This window comes from Podarcis raffonei, chromosome 5, assembly GCF_027172205.1.
Source record: "Podarcis raffonei isolate rPodRaf1 chromosome 5, rPodRaf1.pri, whole genome shotgun sequence".
Lineage (NCBI taxonomy): Eukaryota > Metazoa > Chordata > Lepidosauria > Squamata > Lacertidae > Podarcis > Podarcis raffonei.
The window spans coordinates 62072202-62096853 of NC_070606.1; the positions used below are offsets into that span (position 1 = coordinate 62072202).

The following is a 24652-nucleotide window of genomic DNA, read 5'->3' on the forward strand; positions in this document are numbered from 1 at the left end:
TGGACAAAAGACACTTCTGCCACAATTAGGCTTGGAAGCTTTCTTTTGTTCCAATAGAAGCCTAATTGTTGCAGGGTGTGTGATCTTCCTGGAGATTGGAGTGGAGGAAAGGTTAATTCTGGACTTCTCAGCTACACTGTCCAAGAAGATCACTCCTCCACTACACTACATTTTGCAAAATACACACCCACTGAACCTAACTTCTGGCAATGGGAGGAATACATGTGGTTCCAATGTGTGTGTGGTGTGTACACAGTTTCTATGGTTTGCAAATGCGCCCATGGCCCAAAAGGGTTAGCAATGAATTCTGACAAATGGAATTATATTTCTAGAATATATTGGTATCTATTCTTCTAAAGAGCTCTAGCATGTGCTGGCTGCATCATGGAAGATAAAACCATGGATCTAATGTTGCTAAATTGCAGAAATAGGAAACAACAATATTTAGGGACTGGATGAGGGAGGTAAAGGCACTGTCAACTGTGTGAGTGCCTAGCTGTGGACTTGAAAAAACTGGGAGAATTATGTTCTCAGCAAGGGCAAAAAAGTAACAGAAATAGCTAACAAACACCTTTCCTAATATTTATCACTTACCAGGGCCATTTTGCCAGCCAGGAGCAGTTCTGTTTCATTATGCAGGGCTTTAATATTATTCGCCATCTCTACAACAAGGTTGCAGCTCAGGCCCTGTGGAAAGACAATAAGCGTAAGGACTGGAAGTCTGAAACTCCAAACCAATATAAAACTAAATAACATAGTCACAGAGCCCAAGCTACAGGAACAAGTTGGGTTCAGGCAAAGAGAAACCCGCCCATACCTCTGTAGACTTGGACTTGGCATATACTTTGTCCATAGACTTGGAGCTAGCATTGACTGCATGAGCAAGTTCTTGTTCCATGTCCTGGTATGACTGAGCTATTTCCCGAATGCTGTGGGTGGGAAGGGGAGAGGTGAAGAAAGCAATAGCATAAACTTTCTGGACTGTTGTCTCATTCCTGCACTACCACCTCCAAATGAACCCGAGAAGAAAAGAAAATGGCCTCACCTGTGAATCAGAGTGCCCGCTGCTTGGCAAAACTGATTGATCTGGGTGGACTCTTCTTCAGATATAATCTCTGGATGCAGGGAGAAAGAAGCAGGGCGGGGCAGCTCACATTTTTGTTTGTCTTCCCAGGACTTTAGGGTGCTCTCAAATGCCTGGAAAAAAGGAAGGGAGGCTATCACTGTTCCATGCCATCCGTGATTATTTAGGAGAAACTGATATCTTTATATTATACTTTCTGCATGCAGAGAAACATTTCCCCCCATCTCTGTAAAATCTATCATGATTTTATTTACCAGATTTTTAGACCAACCTTCATCACATGTAGTGATTTCAGGGTAGTTTCTAAAATAACTTATTCCATTCAGCACAAATATATCACATTCAAGAACAATAATATGAAATGCTTAAAACCAATCATTAATAAAATACTACAGAAAAATCCTAAAATATTAGACAGCATCCACTAATTTCCCTTAAAGGCCTGGGAGAACAGATAAGCTTCCATTACCAAGTGAGAACATAGCAAAACTGTTTCCATCTACACTTCCATGGGAAGGGAATCACACAATCAGGGTCCTCTCCCTCAGTATCACACAGCAGGCTAAGCCCACTGGCAGGATGACAAGAGCAGCCCTCCCAACCACAGAGTCCAGGACTGACGATATTCCACATCAGCCTTGGAGTGGAGGAGCTCAGATTTCTCTTTTGCTTGGCAGGTTCATCTCTCAATGTATAAGAAGGTTCCTCTTACCCTATCTCTGGTTAGTGTCTGTGCCCTGTTTTTATGAACAATCCAAATATATCCTGGAGGTTGGATCCAGGCCTCTCCATCAACTTGCACAGGAACTCCTTCGTCTCCCAAGATTGCTATCTTCACTGTCCGGCACTATGAGAAATCCTTGTGTTAAACGTATCCTAAATCATACAGCATGTCATGTTTTGTTTACAGCAGCCCAAGTATCTCCCTGTGTCCCACAGTAACTAACAGTTTCCCCAGCTTGTTTCCTCTGGTGCTGCAAGATGAGAATTTGAATTTGTAAGTTCTACCCAGCTCAGTGCAATACAGAGAAACCAGTCTATGCTGAATGCTGTTGATCACTGCCTTTATTAGCCTTGAACTATATCAACCACTGAATGCAGAGTTATAGGCTATAGACTTTATGGAAGAGATAGTAACTTTTTGGTTCTTTCAAAGAAAAACAGGTAATGTGCAAAATCACCTGTGGACCGCAAGCCAAATAGTAAGCAGCATGGACTGGCTAGATGCAGAGGCAGGGTGGGAGTCACCAGCAGGGGAACCCACAAGGGAACCCTAGAGGAAGAAGGCTCAGAGCCAGGAAACTGGTGATGGGACAACAATGAGTGGTCAGAGGGAGAAGAAGGGGCAGACTAGGAGAAGGTGGTGTCAGAAGCTGAAGAGGCAACAGGGTTTAGTGAGCAGGAAGAGGCTGGGGTAGAGATCAGTCCAGAATCAGAGGCAGGAGAGGAGGGAGGCCAGGAGACAGATATGAGGGCAGGCTGCTGAAGAATCCAGGGAATTTCTCCCTCCTGCTCCCCTCCCCTCTGGTCTCCCAGAACACATAGAGGAATGAAAAGAGTGGAGCAATGAGAGAATAGATGAAGGAGCCTGAAATTTCTTGGGAAAGACCCAGGGGAGGAAGAGTCTTAAGGAGCGGTGGAAAGGCTGGGACCTTCAGTCCTCACAACTCCCTCCTTGGGGCAAGTCCTACTGGGAAGAGTTGCTGTGATCACCAAGCAACTAAAGAGCTAACTTCACTGACACTGGGTGTTTTATTGCTGACCTATGCCTGACTCCCGCTCCTGACAGATACCTGGGCAATTCGGTGATGCTGTAGGTTAATCACACGTGAGACAGCCATTTGCATACTACCAAACACTGCTACCACTTCCAGGATCTTGTCATCGAAAGAAGGAGCTGTAAATGTCTAAGAGAAACAAAGAAAGAGAAACTAATCCAGCTTGAGCTTCAGTTATAATGGCCTCCTTTGCTTCTCAATAATGGCAAGATACAGCTATATATCCTCCTGGCATCCCTCTCTTCCCACACCCCAACCTAGTTGCTGCTAGTATAGTAATAAATCAAGTAGTGTTGCTGCCTAGTGGAGAATAATAATAGTGGAGTAGATAATCAGCAGACACTGGCAATCAACCAAACAAACATATCAGCATTAAAAACCAGGAGACCTTTGGTTGGACTGGTGAATATATTCCCCTCAATCTAACCCATCTTGTGGAGGCAAGTGAGAGTGTGCCTGTACATCCCAGGATCATCTGCCCCAACTCTGATGACATCTGTGGATGTTACATTTGAATATGGTTTACACATACTGAATTACTATATATTCATATAGGGCAAAATCGTGCAACCAATTCCTCAGGAGAAAAACAAGATTTGTGCAATCTTAGCCCATCACCATAGATAGCATTACAATGTGGCGCTCATGTTAAAACAAACATGTATCTAAAACCCTCTAGCTACGAGTGTTTCATTTGAAGGTTTTTGGTACTAAGAAGAAGAAGAAGAAGAAATGGAAGGTGAATGACACCTTCATTTGCAAAAAAAATAAAGTACTCACATCATCTTCCTTTGTGCCCCCCCAGAAGTTGGTGCCTCCTGCATAGCTGGGAATGTTGAGTACGGCAATTCCCTGAAGACTGGGCAAGGGAATTGGACGTCCATCACACTGCATGATATAAATAATATTGTATATAGTGTGTAAGATTCCACAGGTTTCAAGGATCAGTAGGTTACTTGCCTTTAAAAGTGCTTAAGAGATTGGCAATTAATCAGAGTTTATCTCAGGGTGAGAAACCTCTTTCAGACACAGGACCTCATTTTCTCTTGGCCAACCTTCCAAGGGCTGCATGACAGCGGCTTCTGTTGCTTAGACAAAAGTGGGTGTGGCCAAACCTTCCCCAATGCATAGGTACACACACAAAGTGTACATGCCCACACATACCACCCCCTGCCCCCCAGCAATTAGACTTGAAAAAAGCATGTATTTATTTAGAACATTTGGAAGCTTTTTAAAACTCAATAGCAAGGGGGAATATTGTTAGAAATTGCACCTGGGGGTGGTTATTCCCTCCATTCCCAGCTGTATTATTCAAGAAGAACCTTCCACCTGCAACAATTAGACTTAAAAAACCCTTTTTGATTGCAGTCCACAGAAGACTTATTTCAGACCTAACTGCAGTTGGGGTAAGGTGATCTGGGGTTCACAACTGGAAAGGGATAATTAATTCTCCCCTCCTCAGCTGTGACCACCACTGTCAAAACAGCTCCTCCACCATTACAATTAAACTTGAAAGAAACCTTCTATTGTAGCGAATAGAAAGGATTTTTAAAACCTAAATGCAGTATGGGGGTTTGGGTATGTGGGTACACAGCTGTGAAGAGTTCACAAGCAACAGGGAGCCCCAGCTGATGAAGTATCAGGGCACGTTAAACAACCAAGCAACAAGAGGCTAAATAGCACCCATTCAATTATTTAATTAAAGCAGCTCAGACTAGTAAGAGAACAGTGAAGTTGCCGTGCTAGCAGACAAATCCTGTAATAACTCATAACTCAGGAGCTAAGCTCTAGGGTTAGGAAGCAGGGAAGCATAAATCATACAAGTTAGGCTAATGGTGCATGATAGCAAACAAATAATTTCATGTTTGCATAAACCAAGGAGGTTAAGGGCTACTCATTACCTCTAGCAAAACTTTTTGTTCTAAGTTTTTGTAAGTTCTGTGTAGCAGCTCCTTTGTTCCAAGAACTCCGTACCACATCATGTTCTTCGTACGACTTCTGAAAACGGAAAGCAAAGAATCAAGTGGTGCAATGGACCACAAATTGCACTGTAATTTATACTATGATGTTCAGATGAAACCTCGCTGCCTGAAAGAAAACAAAAGCCAGACACTGAAATACTTTATCCACTATCCTACAGCAAGAAGTATTAAAGGAGCAAAAAATGTGGTAAATTATAATTGGTTTCTCTGGAAATAAATAACTTTGAAAAAAATTTTTGTTGGACCTAGCAACACAAATCATCAAAGCACTCAGCCTATGGTTTGCAGTTCTTTAGAAGTAAAAGTGGCCTTATAAGCACATCTGCCAAAGCAGTTGTGAAATAAAAGTGCTGCATCCAGTTCCTATCAAAGCCGGCTTGTTATGAAGAAGATGAAGAAACAAATTATCCATTATGCTGACATTTCTTTTTAGTTAAATGCTACCATTGAATGGTGCATTGACACAGTCAAGTAGCTTGATGAAATGTGAAGGAGATTTATAACTGTAGTTGACACAACAGGATACAGGTTTTTTAAATGTATAAAACAGCTCCACAAATGATTGATTACCTGCACTTTTCTGGATGCTCATCACGCTTGTTGTTGAAGTCCAAAGAGATCTTTGCATCCAGTCCGATTCCAAAATAGTTATTCATCACACATTTCTCTACGTAACAATCACTATAAAGAGCAAGAGAGACACCTTTGATTTAAAGTGGTGGGATATTTCAGCATTATCCATATGCCCCTGTGCCCAATATGGCCACTGTATATGAATGAGCTGTCCACCTGTGCACTAGGAATAAAGCCTGTCAGAGGGGGCCTCTGGATTATGTCTCCTATTTCAATAACAAATGACTCAAGAACCTAAAACAAAGAGAAGCAAAATAAAATTCCTTTCCATTTCCTTCTTGGGTACAAAAATAACTGGATAGCTCAGTTGGATAGAGTGTGGTGCTGATAATACCAAGGTTGAAGGTTTGGTCCCCGTATGGGACAGCTGCATATTCCTGCATTGCAGGCGGGGAAATAGATGATCCCCAGAGTCTATGATTCTAGGAAAAGTTTTAGAAACCCCTCAGCCAGAAGAATATAGCCAGCTTTCTCATCACAACTAGCAGTTTCTGTCACTTAAAAAAACCTGAAACTTATTACAGGCAACTCCTTATATACATGCGCTCTATTTTGTGTCCTCTATTTGTGAAGAGGGACGCGGGTGGCGCTGTGGGTAAAACCTCAGTGCCTAGGACTTGCCAATCGTAAGGTCGGCGGTTCGAATCCCCACGGTGGGGTGAGCTCCCGTCGTTCGGTCCCAGCTCCTGCCCACCTAGCAGTTCGAAAGCACCCCTAAGTGCAAGTAGATAAATAGGTACCGCTTTATAGCGGGAAGGTAAACGGCGTTTCCGTGTGCGGCGCTGGTGCTGGTTCGCCAGCCGCAGCTTCGTCACTCTGGCCACGTGACCCGGAAGTGTCTTCGGACAGTGCTGGCTCCTGGCCTCTTAAGTGAGATGAGCGCACAACCCTAGAGTCGGACACGACTGGCCCGTAAGGGCAAGGGTACCTTTACCTTTATTTGTGAAGGTGTCCTCTTTGGGGTCTGGGGAAGGTCTCCGCACAAGCCAGAGGGGCAACAGGGCTTCCTCAACTGACATGCAGGGAAGTGGCAACTGTTGCTGTGCTATCCCTCACGTCAGCTGTTAGGTGGTGAGGCTGAGCAGCTCCACAAAGCCCTGCTGTGCCTCCAGCTTGTGAGGAGACCCACCTTGGAGCCCGAAGAGGCTCTGGGGTGGGTCTCCTCATGAGCCACTAGGACTCTCCAGGGTGCCCCCTATTATAGGCAGTTTTGTGTATGCTCGTGGGGGACTGGAACAGAACCCACACGTAATGTTTAATATGAGACCAGCCATCACGATGGAGGGAGACTTTACTAGAATTCAGATAAGCACGTTAGTAAGTGAAGTCATCTCTTTTAAAAAACAGGGCTGCTTTCAGTGTTACCACTTTCTGCAAAATCAAAATACTAGACAAGCTTTGTAGAGACTGTCTTGCCTTGTCTACACTGTAAGAAAAATGTTCCACTTGCTGTTAAAATTATTTATTCCTCAGTAATACAGTGGCAAAGGGAATTCAATTCCCTTCACTCTTATTTGAATACTCACAGATTTTCTGGCTCAGAGTTAAACGGGTCTGCATTGATCAACAACCGGCTGATGACAGAACCTCCAGGTAGAGAACCAGATGCCCCAGCACGGATATCTGTCAACAGAATACAAAACTTACAGGAAGCTGCAAGGAGTTTATGAAGCACACAGGACACAGCATATTTTCAATTGGCAAAACAGGATCTATTTTACCTCCAAAATCAACAGGATGTCACTTCTGGAGCATGAAACATTATCTCACACTTTCACTGTTGCTGAACAATGAGGAAAAAACAGGAATTTAGACCTATGAGTAACTCCAGCCTTAGTCCTTAAATCCTACACAGAAGCAGATTCAAGCAAAGAAGTTTTCTAATTCCTATGAACAATTTATGTGTGCCTGAGAAGAAACAGAACTTTCTCTACCATATATTTTGATCTAATGATATCAACCTAGATGTGATATTAAATACGTATGTTGTTTACATTTAACATGCATATTTTTAGAAAATTTAGATTGGGGCAGCAGCTGATGGGGAAGGGGGAGTTTAACCCTTTCTTCTCCAACTGTGGTCCCAACAAAAATAATTTTCAAGCTGCAATGGGGGGAAAATCCTCCGCTGGTGCCAATGGTAGATTTCCTTCCAATACATATAGCAACTTCAAATGAAAAATTTTCTTCAAGACCACAGAAGGGACGAAAGGGTTAACCACCGAATGACCCAAAATCCTTGTATGCTGCAACCCACATTTATCAGCCACCTTCCCTCTTCAGTAGCTATCCACATTTTAAAATGCACATTAAATGCAAACACAAATTTAAACTTACGTCTAGTTTGGTTAGAAAGCTAGGAAAAATATGCTCAAAATTTTGTTCTGAAGTGGGACCCACTCAGCTTCCCAACTCCTATAAGGAAAATCCTCAGAATTTATATGGAAGTGCATGAATGTGGTCCCAAAACAGAGATGTAAGTAAAATGGGCCACTATAAAGCAGAGCTTGTAAATATTGCTTCAATCCTGCAGTTATTGGCATGTGCCTCTAAATACTGAATAATAGACCTCATTGTTTGTATAGCATAGCTCTTGTTCAAAACCAGTTGGTTTACTTTTTTCTCTCTGAACAACAATTAGCTCTCCTGGTAATGATCAGTTCATCTTAGGAGTAAGATTTTGAAAATCTGGAAGTTTTAAGCAGTATACCCTAATTTCATACTTGTTCTCACAGATGGGCTTTAGCTTTACCATACATGCCCCTTTTCCAGTGGTAGATAAAAGGAGACAATACAGAAAAGGAGACAATACAGAAAAGCTAACAAAGAAGACAGATATAAAAGGAGCAGGGGTTAAGTTTGAGAGAAAAGGAAAAAATGGAAAGGAACTTATTTATGTGCCCCCTCCGCAAGAACAGGCCTTTTCTGCAGTGGCTCCCCATTTGTGGAATGCTCTCCCCAGGGAGGCTCAGCTGGGGCCTTCATTACATATCTTTAGGCACCAGGTGAAAACATTCCCAGGCCTCTATGGTCCTTTAAACAAAAGGGGGGATAACTGTTTGTTTGTTATCACATTATGTATTTTTGTGTTTTTATACTGTAAACTGCCCTGTGATCCTTGGACGAAGGGCGGTATATACATTTAATACATAATGAATATATAAATAAAATAATAATAAAGAGAGAGAGATGCTGTACTGGGCAAGGCAGGGAACAAACTGGGAGCAGAGTCAGCTAACCTAGTCTAGGACCCAAAAGTTGGCTATGTGTTCCCTGCCTTTCTGGGGTGGTAGAAGGAGCTAATTTATCAGTAATGGATTACAGAAAAACCATGTTATGTCCTCAGTGCCAGAAGAGGTCATCTCTGGTTTAGCTAGACGGGAAGAGTGTTGTTGCACTCACTGGGGTAGATGATCTTTGCATTCAGCATTGGCAGATTATCCCGATTTCCTGCCTGGGGAGGAAGAGAGGCAGAGCTTCCCACTGATAAAGTTCCTTTACTTATTAATCTTTCACAAGGAGACTTGATAACTACAAAATACAACAAAAATCACAGGTACCATTAGAATGCTATGAAACGATGAACAGAGAAAACTTAGGTCTAGTGGGACATACTGTTTGTTAGTTACAAATTGTGCTATGAAAACCAACATTTTCAGCTAGGTACTCTTAATCTGGGCAGATTCATTATAGGTTTTTATATTGTAGCCAAAGAACAAGCCTTAGCTGGAATAAAGATGTTCTGAAGTGCTCCCAGTTCAAAATATAAAAGAAACTTAAACTAACAAATACTATGCAGTTCTCTCTGCCATAATTTCCTGTGCCCTTCTGTTATTTTCTAACATATTCTAGCCAACACTGAAAGTGTTCCAAGAAAGACCCATCATGATGTTGAAGCCAATATTAAAATACTGTATATTCAATCTAAGAAATTGTTGTCATAATTAAAATATCTGAAAGTCCAAGGAGATCTGTAAGTATATGGAATTGAGGACAAGCTTCTATTAAAAACTAAATAATGGGTTCTTTTGGAAACTATACTAAGTTATGCTTTTAATGAAACAAAGGGACATATGAAAGAACTATTAATTACTTAAGTTTGTTATAAATATTTAGAATTCCACAGACTTTGTGAAATTTTGGTGCTTTTGAAAAGAAGCTTTTTCTAACTTCTGTAGCTTCCTTTGCCCTACTGACCAATGCATTTTAAAATTACTTATGGTTATTCAGAATAAAGTGAGTCAATAGTATTTCAGGGAGAAACACAGCTGAGCTTATTAACAGCTGCTACTAAACTATGTACTGCAAATCCTGGATCCTAATAGCTTAGTTCCTAGCCCTATACCTAAGGTCATAATAACAACTACAAGCTGGTTCAGGAACTCAGGCTGAGATGATCTATTGCTAAAACAGCATAAAAACTGAGAATTTAAAGATGTATGTCATCCTTTGCTTATCTCACTATCCAACTGATAAGGGATGGTGTAACACTTGGAGCAAGATCTCAGACCCAGGGCTATGGAAATATTACAAATTCCAAGAAGGCTCCAGAAAGACACATATAAAGATGTTGCCTTCAACAAAGGTTAACTAAGGTTTTTACCTTTCCGATGGCTCCTCCCTTTTGGAAATCCATAGTTGCCAGTGTGCGAAGACTGTAAGGAGATTTTATTTTCATTCCTTAAGTCCTTTCCCTCTTCAGTGGTAGAGAGACCCAAGAGGAAGCTCTCCTGCTCTTGGGTTTGAGCATTCTGTTCATCTACAGCTAAACAGTAAAACAGTAACAGAGTCAGACAGACTTGCTAGGTATCACACTGCACTCAGGGAGGGAACTGGGTAAGTGGAAGACAGCAACACTATTACATTTCATCCTAGAACCTTCATCAAATGGCTTTCCCAGATTCTGTAAACATCAAAGCACACAGGCCACTGCTCATCTCATTTTTGCAACACCTGATGTAAAAAACAACAGGAATTCAGCTGACTTGCACATTTCACACTTGTAGTTCCTGCCCACAAACTACATCTATGTTCAAGAATGAAGATAAGGAAGACTTGAAGGAGATAGGAGCCTTTCTAATCAAAATCAAAATGGTTCAACCAATGTGGAAAAAGGTGCAATGGTTGCACTTCCAATGATATATTTCTCATGTGACCAAACCATTTCCAGAAGACCTGTCTTTATTTGCAAGAAGCATTTGGTAACCAAACAAATGATACTAAAAATGGAAAACAAATAAAGGACACTAAAGGAACAAAAGGATTTATTCTGCTTATTTACCCTCTGTGTGATGACAGAAAAAGTCATGTGAACCTGGTCCTAAGCCAAGCTTAGAAATACAGTTCCTTAGTTTTCAAATATTTATTGTTAAGGTCAATGACCATCACAAAACAAAAGGAAACAAAATAGGAAGCACTTAAACACATACTCCAAATATGTAGAATAGAGTAAAATAAAATAGACCCCAAAAAACCACAAAGCATGGTTTTAGCTACAGAAAGCCAGCATACAAATAAAATTATGCATGTATGTATGCACATCTGAAAGAAAGAAAAAACCATAAGCACTAATTCACATGTTACAATAAACTCTTGGTTTGTTACTCCCAATTTTAACAGAGTGAAATGGGAGTCATTCAGCTGTATGCACTAACATGCTGCTTGTTTATGACTTAGCATGACAGGTGAACATGGTCAGTCAGCTAACATGTTCGAAAACGGTGATCTGATAAATGTTTTTCTTACTTCTGAAAAGCTTTTGACATCAGAAAAAATGGCAGCTTCATGGTGAAAACCCTACACAGTCTACAGAATTCATTTCTGACTTTTGAAAGAATTATACGGCCTATTTAAAAACGCAGTAATTGAATCCCAATTCTTGTATGTCTTGATAATACAGTAGCATATTTCCTTCCATATAGCACTTGAGGCGCACTCAGGATTTTCTAGTCCTTACCTTTTTCTGCATGCTCTATAATCTGACGAATAGCTTTTTTCAGACTGTTGGCTCTCAACATCAATTGCTCACGTGGACGAAATATCTGAGGACGGGCAGTGCAAGAGGAGCCTACTGAACGCTCACTAGAAGAATCACAAGCACTGCCTGAACCGTCACCATCTTCTGTCTCTTCTGCTATGGTAGGAGGCGGGTTTGGCAAAGATGACAAAGCTTGAGATTCTTCATTCAGTGTTTTCAGAAGGGAGTCGAGCTTCTCTTTCAAAACAGAGCACTACAAGTACAAAGCATAAAGTTTTATGGAAATTGTATAGTGTGTGCGCGCGCGTGTGTGTGTTGGAGAGAGAGGAAGGGAGAGAGAGATTTGAATTTCCTTTCCCCCCAAATACCTTTCTGGCCATGACTTCTGACTCCTCAGAGCTTTCTGGTGCTTTCTCGTAGGCCTTCCCTACTCGAGCCACAAAATCCTTCACAGTCTCACAGAGCACCCTAAGTGAAATAGAACAGGTAAGCAATAATTATTTCCCCAACACGCATAATATAGCAGGCTTCTTTATACCACCTACCTCTGGAGTACTTACTTGGCTGATGAAATGACCACTGAGTGTTGGTCGGATGTCAAGATTTTGGATAAATGAGCAGCCACAGAATCTTCATAGAAGAGAATCTGCTGTACCTTGTCATAGTCAGAAATGGATAATTGTTATCACCTCATCTGGACTTGCACATTACAGGGTCAACATGGAGCAGTACATGCTGTATTCTTGGCTCCCCATAAAGGTGTAGCCATGATTTCAGTTTACTCTACAGTGAGCACTCACAAAACATACAAAAAAAGTCAAGCAACTTGGTATTCACTTCACTGTGGCATCAGATAAGGGAAATGATTGCAGTAAAACTTAACATTTGTTTGAGCTATGAAAACAATTTAAAATATTTTTTAATCTGGAGAATGCTTTAGTTTTTAGTCTCTCTGAGTCCTTTCTACATATCTGAGTATAGAAGCCATGCCTCCCCTTAGAGCTATTTCCCCATGTATCTATCTCATAGGTGTTTTGCTCTGCTATCATTAACTTAGTTCATTTTCATGGTCCCCCCAATGTATACAACTACCTCAGAATCTTCACTGAAATCTTCAGTGACTGTAGAAGCAGATGCTTGTCGAGGAAGTTTTGTTTCATACACCATAATGCTCCACCTATTGAAAAAGAGACATCACAGCATTTAATACAAATTAGATACCCTTAAAAGGGCGCACATGGTTTATGAAGAAGCAACAGGAAGTGGATGCTTAAGGCAGATGATTCTAGAAGGAACACACTTTTCCTTATTACATCTCTGTATTAAAAATGAACAGAGGAAATTGATCGTTTTGACTTTTTTTCTGGTTCAGGTGCAACATGTGCAATGAGGCAGGGCCAGCATGTATGGATGCCTTCACACAGAGACAAATCTCATCTCTTCAAATTCACAAAAATACTCTTAAACTATTGGGAAGGAAGGAGAGCAACGTTCCTGAAAAAGCAACTCCTCTTAAAATTAGGGAATCCTGGGGTACATAGGAGGAACTATTCAGCACAGTTATTACTATATTGACTGATACAGAAAAAAGCTGCTGTTAAAAGAATGCCATACAAAAATCTTTCAGAGATGCCTTCCTCTTTTCCACTGCTTTAGCACACAGCTCGTTAAACACCCACAACCCATTAAACAGACCTAGGGCAGAGTAAAACAGACCCACTGACAAAAACTTCAGACTTTGGGCCATATCTAGCACTAAAGCTCCAGAAGTGCAAGGGACTTCCATGTGCACATTTGGTGATTCTGACTATCACTGTGTTAGGGAACAGGAGCAGAATCATAGAACAGCACCTACCTGTCAAGCATTTTGGTACTGGCCCTTTCCAGCTTTTCCAGTATCTGAGGAAGTTGAGTGTCATCATCACAAGCAGATCCCCAGCCTAGCACACGGGCAAGATCATTGCCTGTGCCCAAGGGCAACACTCCCAACTGGCACTACATAGGAAGGGGAGAATAAAAATAAGACTAGCCCAAAGGGATTCACTGCCCACACCAACTCTGACCACTGAATGTTTTCTAGTTGATTTCTTACAGTAAAGACGATGTGAGAAAATTACACAGTAAAGAGTCCAGTTAAAAAGAAACTATGTCGTTAATGTTTCACCCATATTGTTTCACCATTTTCAAATTATTTTGTTGTTTTATTTTTTGCAGATTGGAGTCGCCATACCCCAGATCCTTATCTAAGAATTCCTACCCATTAAAATATATATATATATTTCCCCAGCTTTCCATTACAAGGAATGGTGGCTTATTCCTATTCAAAGCAATTATTTAAAATCTACTTTTTCTTCAAATCTTGCCTTTCAACATCTACAGGTCTTTTTAAAAAAATATGGAGACCCACTGCTGGAGTTTACAACAATAACAACAAGAAGGATGCAATGTAGGGCTGGCAACAGTCAAAAATAGCTGATAAGAAATCTGTTTCTAAAAAGTTAAAGTGTGAGAAACAGAGTTCAATTACATCCTTGACATTGAACAATAGTTGAAGGCTTTGTTAAAGATCAGTATTTCAGTTAACCACAAAGTGGTGCTATTGCCATTTTGAAACAAGAATTATTTGTTATCATAAAGGCAATACTTCCATTCCAAGCAAATAGCTATTTCAAGAACTAGGCATGATTTATATGATCAAGTATCAGCCCAACGATAACTTCAAAACTGCCTGCACAGAGGCTACTCTACATGGTTTGTGCCATGAAACTGTGAATTGGAATAAAGGGTTGGAAGACTGCAGCGGCATAGTGAAAGCTGAAAGTTACGCATGGTGAACATCTACACATGAATGAGTTGCTATGCGGAACAGTTGCTATGCTGGACTTAAACAGGGCCTTGTGAACCAGCCCTAAGCAAACAAATACATAAAAGACTATATCATTTAAGACTTCCTGAGACCAGAAAGATATTTGGCTGGGGGAAGATATTGTGATAAACACTAGGTGGGGGCAACACCTACTGCTGCTCTCTTGCAAATGAACCTTACTCACATTCAGTAAACACCGAGTTGGGAATCCCATGTTTGTCATGCAAACTTTCAGTCTTAGATATTTTGTTATTCTAGGCAAAATTGTATTTCATAAGTTCCTCCTTGCTCTCTTTTGTCATTTAGCCAATACACACGTAGAATGGCAACTTAGAGAAATTACCTGTTTATGGAGACTAAGGCTGTCAATTTCAGAGAGAACCCATCCAACGCTTCCATCCCCACCACATACCAGAATTCGGAAGGTGTCGAATTTCTGGAATAAACGTAAACTGCACAGGAAAAAAAGGTGTATCTGCTGTAATGTATTATTAAAATACGAGAGAGTTTAACAACTAAAATCTATTCAACAGGAGTAATAAAGACTTCAAATTAATCAGAATCTGTATTTGCAGGGGCAAAGTAACAGCAGTGTACCAGTTAGCCATCTATGCAACACAAAGACATAAGTTTGGGTACTAGAGTATTTGGGTTTTTTTAAGCAGATACTTTCTTCCCAGAACAAGAACCACAGAGAGTGGTTTGCAATTCAAGAAATAAATGAAAAGTTCTATGGAGCTTCATAAGGGGTACCGTATCCCTGCAGTAAATGTAACAGAATGAACACATATATTTTGAGACCATAGCTAAGTGGTTGAGCATGTGTTTACATCAAGAGGTCTCTAGGCTCACTCACCTGGCATCACCAGTTAAAGCAGCAGATAGCTGGTAATGTGAAGGACCTATGCCCCAAATCCTAAAGAGTCACTGCCAGTCAGAGTAGGCAATAGTGGATTAGATGGACAAATAGTCTGACCTAATAAGGCAGCTTTCTAAACTTTAAATGTGTTCTTATTCAAAGCATAAATTACGGTAAGTCTGCAACTTGTGTGCATTTAACTTGTGCACATTCAGCTGTATGTGCATGGCCAAAAAAAAATAAATTTAAACATTTAAAAGGGGGTGGAGTTCCAAGAAAAATGACTTTGGCAATCCCACCCACCATTGAATCCAGTGGGCTCTGAAATAATAATAATAATAATAATAATAATAATAATAATAATAATAATAATATTTATTTATATCCCGCCCTCCCCAGCCGAAGCCGGGCTCAGGGCGGCTAACAACAATAAAACAATACAGCAGTACAACACAACACAACACAACACTCTAAAATCATTCATTATAAAATTAATTCAAATCAAACCAATGGCAACCATTGAGCCAGAGCTCCGTGAAGATTGCCAAAGGAGGGAGTCAGGCTGTGCCCTGGCCAAAGGCCTGGTGGAACAGTTCTGTCTTACATTTTGAAGTTAGGCAAGACCCCCAGAATGTAACCCCAACTTAAGTTGCAGACCTATCATACAACACTCAGGCATCAAGACTTTCAATATAATTTTCACGCAAGGTACACAACAATCCTAAGTAGAGAAGACGTCCCTAGATATAGTAGCTTCCAGATCTACTTATAAAATGAAATCAAATCCTCATATATCACAAACTTACTGAGAACAGCAGCCTAACTTTTGTTGAAAGCAGCAACAAAGCATAGATACATGAATGTTAATCAATGTGGATATACAACAGATACCTACACCCCAGAATTTGAGAATATTGCCACCGATCACAGATGGATACATTAGAGGTTATATTCTATACCCACATTATAGAGAGCACTCACCCTGTGAGCATTAGGATTCTCTCTGATCCCCTCCTCCTCAAGTAATACAGTCAAGCCTCAGTTCTCGAATGGCTCCGTTTTCAAACATTTCAGCTCCCGAATGCCGAAAACCCGGAAGAAAATGCTCCGGTTTTCTAATGTTTTTCAGAAACAAACATCCCACGTGACTTCCACTTGAGTGCAAGAAGCTCTTGCAACCAATTGAAAGCCGCGCCTCAGTTGTCAAACGTTTTGGAAGTCAAACGGTCGTCCAGAACAGATTATGTTTGACAACCAAGGTTTCACTGTATACACATTCTTTTTCTCCAATATTGCCACATTATATAAGCTCATGCTCTGTCCCTCATGCCTGGGGCCACTCTAAGTATTTGCAGGCATCTGTACATCAAGAGAGTATCTCTTACCCGAGGTGAGGTCCTCCATTCATAAGATCAAAGACCTGTGCAGGATTCAGCAGTTGTTTGAATCTTCGTAGGAACTTTACTCCCTGGTTGTCTCCACTTTTTGAGTTAACAAAGACCAGCAAAGGGCTTGTGCAAGAAGGGGGACAAGTGGCTTTCCAGAACCCTGAAGGGAAAAGCAAAAATTAATAATAATTGAGCTCTATTACCACAGGGTGGCTAACAGTCTGCAGGTCTTTAAGTGATCTTTAACCAGAATATTACATGGAACTATACGGCTGTTTCAATATACTAACTGTTTTTTCCCCTTTTTTAAAAAATTGAAATATTCCAATGGTGACATTTTAATTCTGTCTTTTAAGATTTGGAGAATGGGTTCATTATTAGCACAGTGGCTGCACTAGGTTGCCTTTAGTACAGAATGTTGTAGCATGATGGCTGATAGGATTGAGATTCTCTCAGCATATGACATTCCTGCTCAAAGATCTGCACAGGCTGCTGCTTTGTTACTGGGCCAAGTTCAAGGATTTACTAATGGCATATAAAGTCTTTAACGGTTAGTGGCCATGGATTGCATTGCCCCAATGTGGTTATTTGACTGCTTTGATCTGCGGACCTTGCACTTTTACAAGTACCTAACAGTTGTTCCAATATCTTAGTGTGACAACACCTATACTAAATTTGAGCTCTACAAATTTGCAGTCTAGGTCTCCCGTCTTTGTGAATGTAAGAAAGAAGATAAGGAACGAAACAAGGAAGAAGGAAAGAGAAAAAGATTATGGTGCACATAATGAGTATTAGGCGCTATAATGAGAATAACTGCGTTATGCCAACGTTGGTTTTTTGAGCTATTTGCTTGATTGGCAAAGTGTGAAACAAACACTGAAAAGCATTAGCTGATACCTACCATCCGAATCAATGCTGTTGAGAGCTGTAGGAGGGATGACAGAAACTTTGCAAAGGCCAAGCGGGCATTTGGTTGGTAACAAGTCTCTGCATGAGGTATGTACCTGGGAGGAAAATATATTAGCTAAAGTTTTGCTTCTATTCAGGTGTTTTAATGAAGAAGAAATTCACAGGAATGGAAAGGAAAAGAAATATACACTGAAATCACAAACTAGCTTAATCTTGGGAGTCCAGTCCATGATCTGTGAAACACAGTGGTTACAAGTCCAAAATTAAACCACAGTTTCCAGTTGGGACATAACACAAAACCTGCCTAAGGAAGCCCACATGGAAAGGAGCAGGGTGGGAGTTCCCAAAGCAGGGCCATTACATCTGAACAGGCTTTAGCCCTGTAGTGTTTTGTTTGCATGCATTTACAAACCTGTGTGCATAATACAGGATGAAATAGTTATATCAACCCTTAGTCTATCCAGCTCAAAGGAATATAAAATCATTTCCCTTCTTACAATACTTGGGACACTTGATTCTGAAAGTTGTATCCTCAGAATACTGACTTACAGATCAAGAGATTGGTGAAGAGTAGGTTTGTTAAACTGGAAACACTGATGAAAATGTAGGCGTAAACAAGAAATTCTACAGTCGACAAGAATAAATAATGAGAGCAGTACCTAAAACAGGCACAGAAAAACAACTGATCTTTCACAAAGGCCCATGGTTTTTTCAAAAGTTTTGCAGTTAATTGCATTTCATTTTCCTTAAATAATTCTGTGAACAAGTATAAAACATCAGAGGCCAAATGGTTTATCTGGATATCTTACGCTTCCCTGGCTATTTGCTTACATTTCAAATACATTTTCCACACACACTCATGTGCATGTAGAATGCCAAGAAATTCATTATCCTTAGGATTTACACTTAAGAATCAGTGAAGTATCCAAAATAATTCAGTGCTATTCTGCTTGACTGTCAAGGAAAGGCAGGCCTTGCCAAAATAATATACGGCTTGTTAATAAGCGATTCCCAGGATACAAGAAGAGCATATATTTAGGACTCTACATTCTGCATCAGAAAGATCTGTAATACATTTATTATTGCTTTCAGATGTGACCTTTATTTTCTGGCAAAGGACCAGTAAGCAAGCAATCTCTATTAATCTACTTCTGCTTATTCAACATAGTGAAATTTCCTTAGGCTGCTGTGGTAACATCATGAGAGATCACCAACATTTCTACCCATCTTAGAATCAGTGGATAAAGAGCCTATAGATGGCTACACATTTTGCTATGCTTATCCACGACTATGTAAAAGACTGGTAATTGGCAAAAGCAGCATAAAATCTTTTAAAAATATCTAACAGCTGGCTTATTTTAGCTGAAATCTAACTAGCAAATAAATAAATAAATTCAGTGGGATGCCTTTGAAACTTTCTCCTTACATAGTAGCATTATCAGAATACACAGGCACAGTGCAGAAAAGGGGAGTAAAATTGAACAGCATTGCAACGTTAACTGACCATTGCTTTGCACCAGAGACAGCGCCAGTCTTGCAAGCGCAGTACACTGCCACATGTTTTATCACACACTGTGCATTTGGCACTCACAGGCAGGTTTCCTTCAAGCCACTGGTGTGGCATTGAAATCTGCAAACAAGCAGAAAATAAATCACTTTCATTATAGGGCCGTTACTAGACTCTATGCCCTCTTTGAAATATAGAGCAACACTCACCCTTCCCATTGCTTTATTATTATTATTATTATTTATTGAATTTGTATACCGCCCTATACCTGGAGGTCTCAGGGCAGCTCACAGAACAAAATCAAAATATAAAACCACAAAATATATAATCAAAATAAAAACAACAACCCAATAACCCCCCCGTTACTTTAAAAGTAAGTATACATGTTCCTCTCTGAAGTCTCTAGAGAATCTAGAGAATCTTAGCAGAAGCAGAGGTGTATGTGAAATGCCTTCTATATGCCTGTTAACCTTCCCCACATGAGAAATGGCCTCATACATACCCCGTCTTCATCCTCAATTATATCCTTCCCAATAGATGCTAGTGTTGTCCATTTGCAGTTATTAGTTGCCCGGACAGCACACCTCTTGTGGGCTTTAAATTTGCAGACTGGACAAGCCAGGAGGAGAGGGAAAGGAAGAAAGAGAAGAGTAGATATGAGGTGAGCTGAGCGAACACTCAATTTAAATCTACATGAAACCCAGTGTTACAAAACCCATTTCTTTTCTTCTGCTTTTAGCAGTCTAATCTAAACAAGGCATGTACAGGAAATCTTAAACCTGTTCTAATTAGGAAATAATTATCCTCAGGAAACATTACATACACATTATCAAACTACAGATAATTTTATTTGAATCAGACGTATTTTCTGGAAAATATTCTAAAACAATCCAGTAGGGAATAGTTATGTTGATGAATTACCTGCAGAGAAAAAATAATTCATGTCATATTTCTAAAAGATTCCTAAATTTAATTGTGGAACTTAGATGTATTTTTCTCCCCTTATATCATGTAACACCCTCTAAGGATCTACATTTATTTAAAAACCTAACCTGAGAGAGGTTGCTGACCACAAAGCCCAACCACAGTTATCTTTAGTAGCCAGGTTTCTGCAACACGCAATGAAGATTTGTGAATGTTATATAACTAACTTAAATGTTAGATGCAGGTTTTTTGATTACTGATTTTATTGTACTGAACACTCCTGGAATCTTTTATATATGCCAACAAAGTTTAGATAATTTTTTTAAAAAGAAGTTATCTTTCTCATTCATAAGGTTCTTAGCTCCTATAATTTAACAAAAGTTATGAAGCACAATAAATGTAGAATCAAAGCTAACCAGTTTTATTTTGTACTGTAGCTAATCCTGTTTTGGTATAATTTTTCTCAGTCATTGCATAAGCAGGATTTTTAGATCAAGGCCTATTTCATTTGCAAGATGTCAAAGTCTGGCAGGGAACATTTCAGGATCATACGGTTATTCCCGTCTTGGAATGGTGACCAACCAATGGGGTGCAAGTCTGACCAATGCCTTCTTGGAAGCCTAACAGCTTTATGTTCCAAGCACAAAATAATGAAAGGATTTTACCTTCGCAGGAGAGTCCATGGGACGTGACTCCAGATAGTGCCTCCCGACACACATTGCAGTATGTTGGCCGAGCATGCGAACAGGCGTACCAGTTATGCATCCCTGAGAAATGGTCCATACTGTACTGTGTAGACTGAAAATGAATTTATGGTAAACAAATGAAGATGACATCCCAATGGGACACTGATATAGATATTAAATTGTGCAAACTATATATTTCTGAGGCAGAATCTACACCTGTATAACCTGTGGAGCATTGTAACCATGGAAGAACAGAGGAACAAGAATGCCCTGCTGTACGTGGGGGTAAGGAAATGAGCAATAATCTGAAAAGTACATCAAGGGGTGAAATTGTAAACTTCATCCCATACGGTACAAGCACAATGAGAGGAATTTAGTCTGGAGGCTGTAAGAAATGTAAATGAAATGCCCACCAAACATTTTTGCACAGAACTATGGAGTACAATCGGCTTGAAATGGTCTGGATTAGTAATTCAAAAATTTGCCAGCTATAAGCAAGAAAGATAATAGAATCATAGAAATGTAGAGCTGGAAGGGACCCAAAAGCTAATCTAGTCCAACCCACTGCGATGCAGGAATTGCAGCTGACAGCTAAGTCCACCACCTTCCAAAGCAGACCAGTCCACTGTAGAACAGCTCTTATCATTAGAAAGTTCTTCCTAATCTTTAGTCGTAATCTCCTTTCTTGCAAATGGCAGGCATGAGGGCACCAGTCCTGACATGTCCTGCAGAGTGGGGCAAAGGCACCTAATCCCCACATCGAGGTTCTGAAATGGATCAGGTACTCTGCACCTGCAATTTGCTAACTGCATGCATGGAGTCTTGCCTAGTTTTGCCCTTATTAATAGTGAGAAATGGTGTCAATACACAATATTCAAATATTGTATTCTTTTTCATACATGTTAGACATTTTTACTATCTTAAGTATTTTAAGATCTGAATTCTCATGGCATTTATCTGCTTGGAGTTTTTTGTGTGTGTTTACTGTTTTTTAATTTATATAAATTTATTTTTTTATGAATGTTTTTGATTTTTATTTATCAATCTATAATTTTTTTCCACTGAGGGCACTCTAAAAAACCAGCAGCAACATTACAAAATTACATCTGTACCTTAGAAGTGGTGGTTTCCAAAATAAAAATAGTACTTTTGAAGTTCCAACTCTTTATCATAACTGTACTAATCACAGTCCACCTACTTTACTGTTTGTACTCTTGCAAAATCAAAGACATCACTCCACGTGGTACTCACTTACGGGAAAGTGCAACTTTCTTTCCTGATCTTGGATTACTCATGATGACAAGGCCTGAATGACTAAAGTGAGCAATCACTTTAAATTCAGACAGTTTATATACATGTTCTGATGACCACTGACTTCAGAGAATATTTAATTACAACTGCTGAAACAAGCAGCATAAATGAACAGTAAACAGTGTATGCGTTGGGGGTGAGGCTGTCACGGCATTTAAAAAATAAAGGGCAGATATACATCTATACCTAACCTATTTCATTACCTCAAAATGTTCACGATTCTGTACAGTCTTCAGTGCTGCAATCCAGTCCTCCATTTCTTTTCTATTATCTGCACACAAGATGAGTTTCCGACATGGAGTAATGACCTGTAAGGTAAGAGAATAGTCTGGTACTCTTAACTCCCTGAGATACCAACAGAAGAGGAGGATAGCAAAGAATGACTGTTTCATTCTGACTTAAAGGTTTCTAGAGACATGAGACTACTTCAACAGATGCAGGAGAAGGTAGAGAACCAAGCTTTGCAATTGAGCAACAAAAGGGAAATAAAACCTAGGGCCTTTCCAGGTGACCAAAATAAAAAATCCTGTGCCAGAGACCACATCTTCCAAAACACTTTAAAAATGGTTCTCTGTGCTTTGATGCTATGTGGTTTATGGAAATTATGAGCACTGAAGGAGTCTATTCAAGTCTTCCAGATGTCCTAACTTTGAAACATTATTAAAATTCTTAACTCTAGCACAGATTTCCCCAACCTTGGTTCCGCAGATGTTGTTGGATTACAACTCCTATAAACCCTGACTACCAACTCTGCAGGCTAAGGATGATGGGAGTTGTAGTCCAGAAACACCTGGGGAATCAAGGTTGGGAAAAGCTACTCTGGGGTAGTTGAGCGACTGAAGAACTTGCCATACGCACATTATTCTCCTGATGTTTCTTAATCTAAGACAATGCAAGTTGGACATCTTTATTTCATAGTTAAGCTGCACACACACAGTCAACCTAGGATATTGAGCCAAGTGATATTAAGAGCTCTAACAACAGATTTAGTTTGATTTGTTCTAAAATCTACCCATCAGTAATGCCACTATGGGTTTTTTGTTCTCATATAATGAATGGGAAAGCATTAAAACAAGGCTCTGGTTAGATTAGAGATTGTGCAAAATGTCCAGATTCCTAACTGCAAACAAGTCCTTCAAAAACCCAATGAGAGAGTTCTTGTGAACATTCTCTACACACTTTATAGTTGGTAGCATTCATACCCTGCTCAGAAGTTTATTTCAATATTTTACCAAATTAAATGTCTTTTCTACCCAATATGAAAATGACAAGTTCTAAACAGCAGTTTTATATACTGTACACTGAAAGCTGAAACTTTCTAGCTCTTGGGTATGATTGCTGCTGTACCAAATGCGTAAATTTATAGGTCTGAGATGCTATGCAATTAAAAGTCCCTGCTGTTATGTGGGACAAATTGTCCAGTGTGGCCTAAGGAAGCATGGCTAGTTGGAGAATTAGTTGGAGAGGATGCCTTTTGTCTAATATGTACTCACAACATTCCCAGCTGTCCTGTGTCTTTTGTCCCATTCCTCCCCCAAGTGCCCAAAGCTTTCCCAGCCATTCCGAAGACAATTGGAGGCTTGTAATTAGCTGGAGTAGAGGTGCCTATTACACTTTCAGCTAAAACAGATTTAAACCAACAAACAATGAAAGAGGGGAAACTGTAATTGTGTAGACCTAACTAAAAACAGCAAAATTAACAGAGTAACCGAATTATCAGGAACACTAAAACAATACAATTAATTAACACCAACTATTATTGATAATACGGGAGGCTTCATATGGCAGGGAAACCATATACAAAAATACATTTTAAAAAAGAAAAAAATATATATTGAGGATATGGTATTAAGTCTGCATGCAAAGTAAGTGATCTGCTACTAAGCTATTCTTCCTCCAGTGAGATATACTGGTCCTTTATAGGGTAGGGAAACACAAAAACTGTAACAGTCCCCATATTAGCTGACTTGAGTTTAGTTTTATAAAGCACATTAGGTACAAAACCCAAAAGAACCTAAACAGAATCGTGTGACCTAGTGGCTGGAGGAGTATGCACTGTACCCCTCAAACCAGAAGTGAGCAGACTTCCAGTTTGTGGACTTTTTCCTTTATTTTTGCCACATGAACCAGGATCCACAAAATGCCAATCAAAGTTACCTGATCACAATGCAGCAAACCAAATCCACATCTCTGTTAATACAGATTAGGAAAGCCACACAAAACTTGGTCATAGGCAAACAAGTAAGATTATCATTTCATAGGTGCAGATCACCAACACTGAGAGATAAATGTTAAATCAAAGCCAAGAACTTAATCCATGGCAGCAGCCGCCCCTCTCGCCATTTATTTTTCCCCCAGCAGCATTTTAAATCAGCACTCTTATTTATAACTTAACAAAATTAAAACTGTTTATAATATCATGCAAAATATTTAGTATTATGGACATGTTTCTTTTTAAAAATTTGTTGGGTTTGCATGGAATTCTCAGCATCTATGATAGGGCATTATGGGTTTAGCAACATCATTTTAGCCAAGTATGTTGAATGAAACCATGGCTACGAAAGGCAGACTAACACTTTTCACAACCTGAATTAAAGCAGCTACTGTTTCTTTTAGAGCTGTTAATGGGGTAAAGATAAGATAAATCATTGGAAGGAGTAGGGTAATAAATGCAAGGAAAGGAGAATACCTCTACAAACATAAGCAAACAACTCCCATACAAAGGGTTACTAGTGCATATTGTGTGCC

At 39.8% G+C, this 24652-nt stretch overlaps 1 protein-coding gene across 8 annotated transcripts in view; it reads right to left on the reverse strand.

The window, feature by feature from the left end:
• DGKD (diacylglycerol kinase delta) overlaps positions 1–24652 on the reverse strand; it is a 69233-nt gene that overhangs the window by 5634 nt on the left and 38947 nt on the right. For 6 of the 8 annotated variants that reach the window (XM_053389642.1, XM_053389640.1, XM_053389645.1 and 3 more), the window contains 23 exons: positions 22108–22212; positions 20573–20705; positions 19486–19592; positions 18981–19106; positions 17469–17571; positions 16565–16727; positions 14664–14772; positions 13310–13449; positions 12544–12631; positions 12015–12109; positions 11823–11922; positions 11434–11707; positions 10081–10242; positions 8880–9008; positions 7004–7100; positions 5415–5525; positions 4764–4860; positions 3643–3750; positions 2878–2991; positions 1797–1931; positions 1046–1197; positions 818–929; positions 595–687 (listed from right to left, as the gene is read on the reverse strand). In XM_053389642.1, coding sequence (XP_053245617.1) covers positions 595–687; positions 818–929; positions 1046–1197; positions 1797–1931; positions 2878–2991; positions 3643–3750; positions 4764–4860; positions 5415–5525; positions 7004–7100; positions 8880–9008; positions 10081–10242; positions 11434–11707; positions 11823–11922; positions 12015–12109; positions 12544–12631; positions 13310–13449; positions 14664–14772; positions 16565–16727; positions 17469–17571; positions 18981–19106; positions 19486–19592; positions 20573–20705; positions 22108–22212 — 2853 coding nt within the window. The remainder of the gene's footprint in view (positions 1–594; positions 688–817; positions 930–1045; positions 1198–1796; positions 1932–2877; positions 2992–3642; positions 3751–4763; positions 4861–5414; positions 5526–7003; positions 7101–8879; positions 9009–10080; positions 10243–11433; positions 11708–11822; positions 11923–12014; positions 12110–12543; positions 12632–13309; positions 13450–14663; positions 14773–16564; positions 16728–17468; positions 17572–18980; positions 19107–19485; positions 19593–20572; positions 20706–22107; positions 22213–24652) is intronic. The other 2 variants (XM_053389641.1, XM_053389643.1) reach the window with 2 other exon arrangements.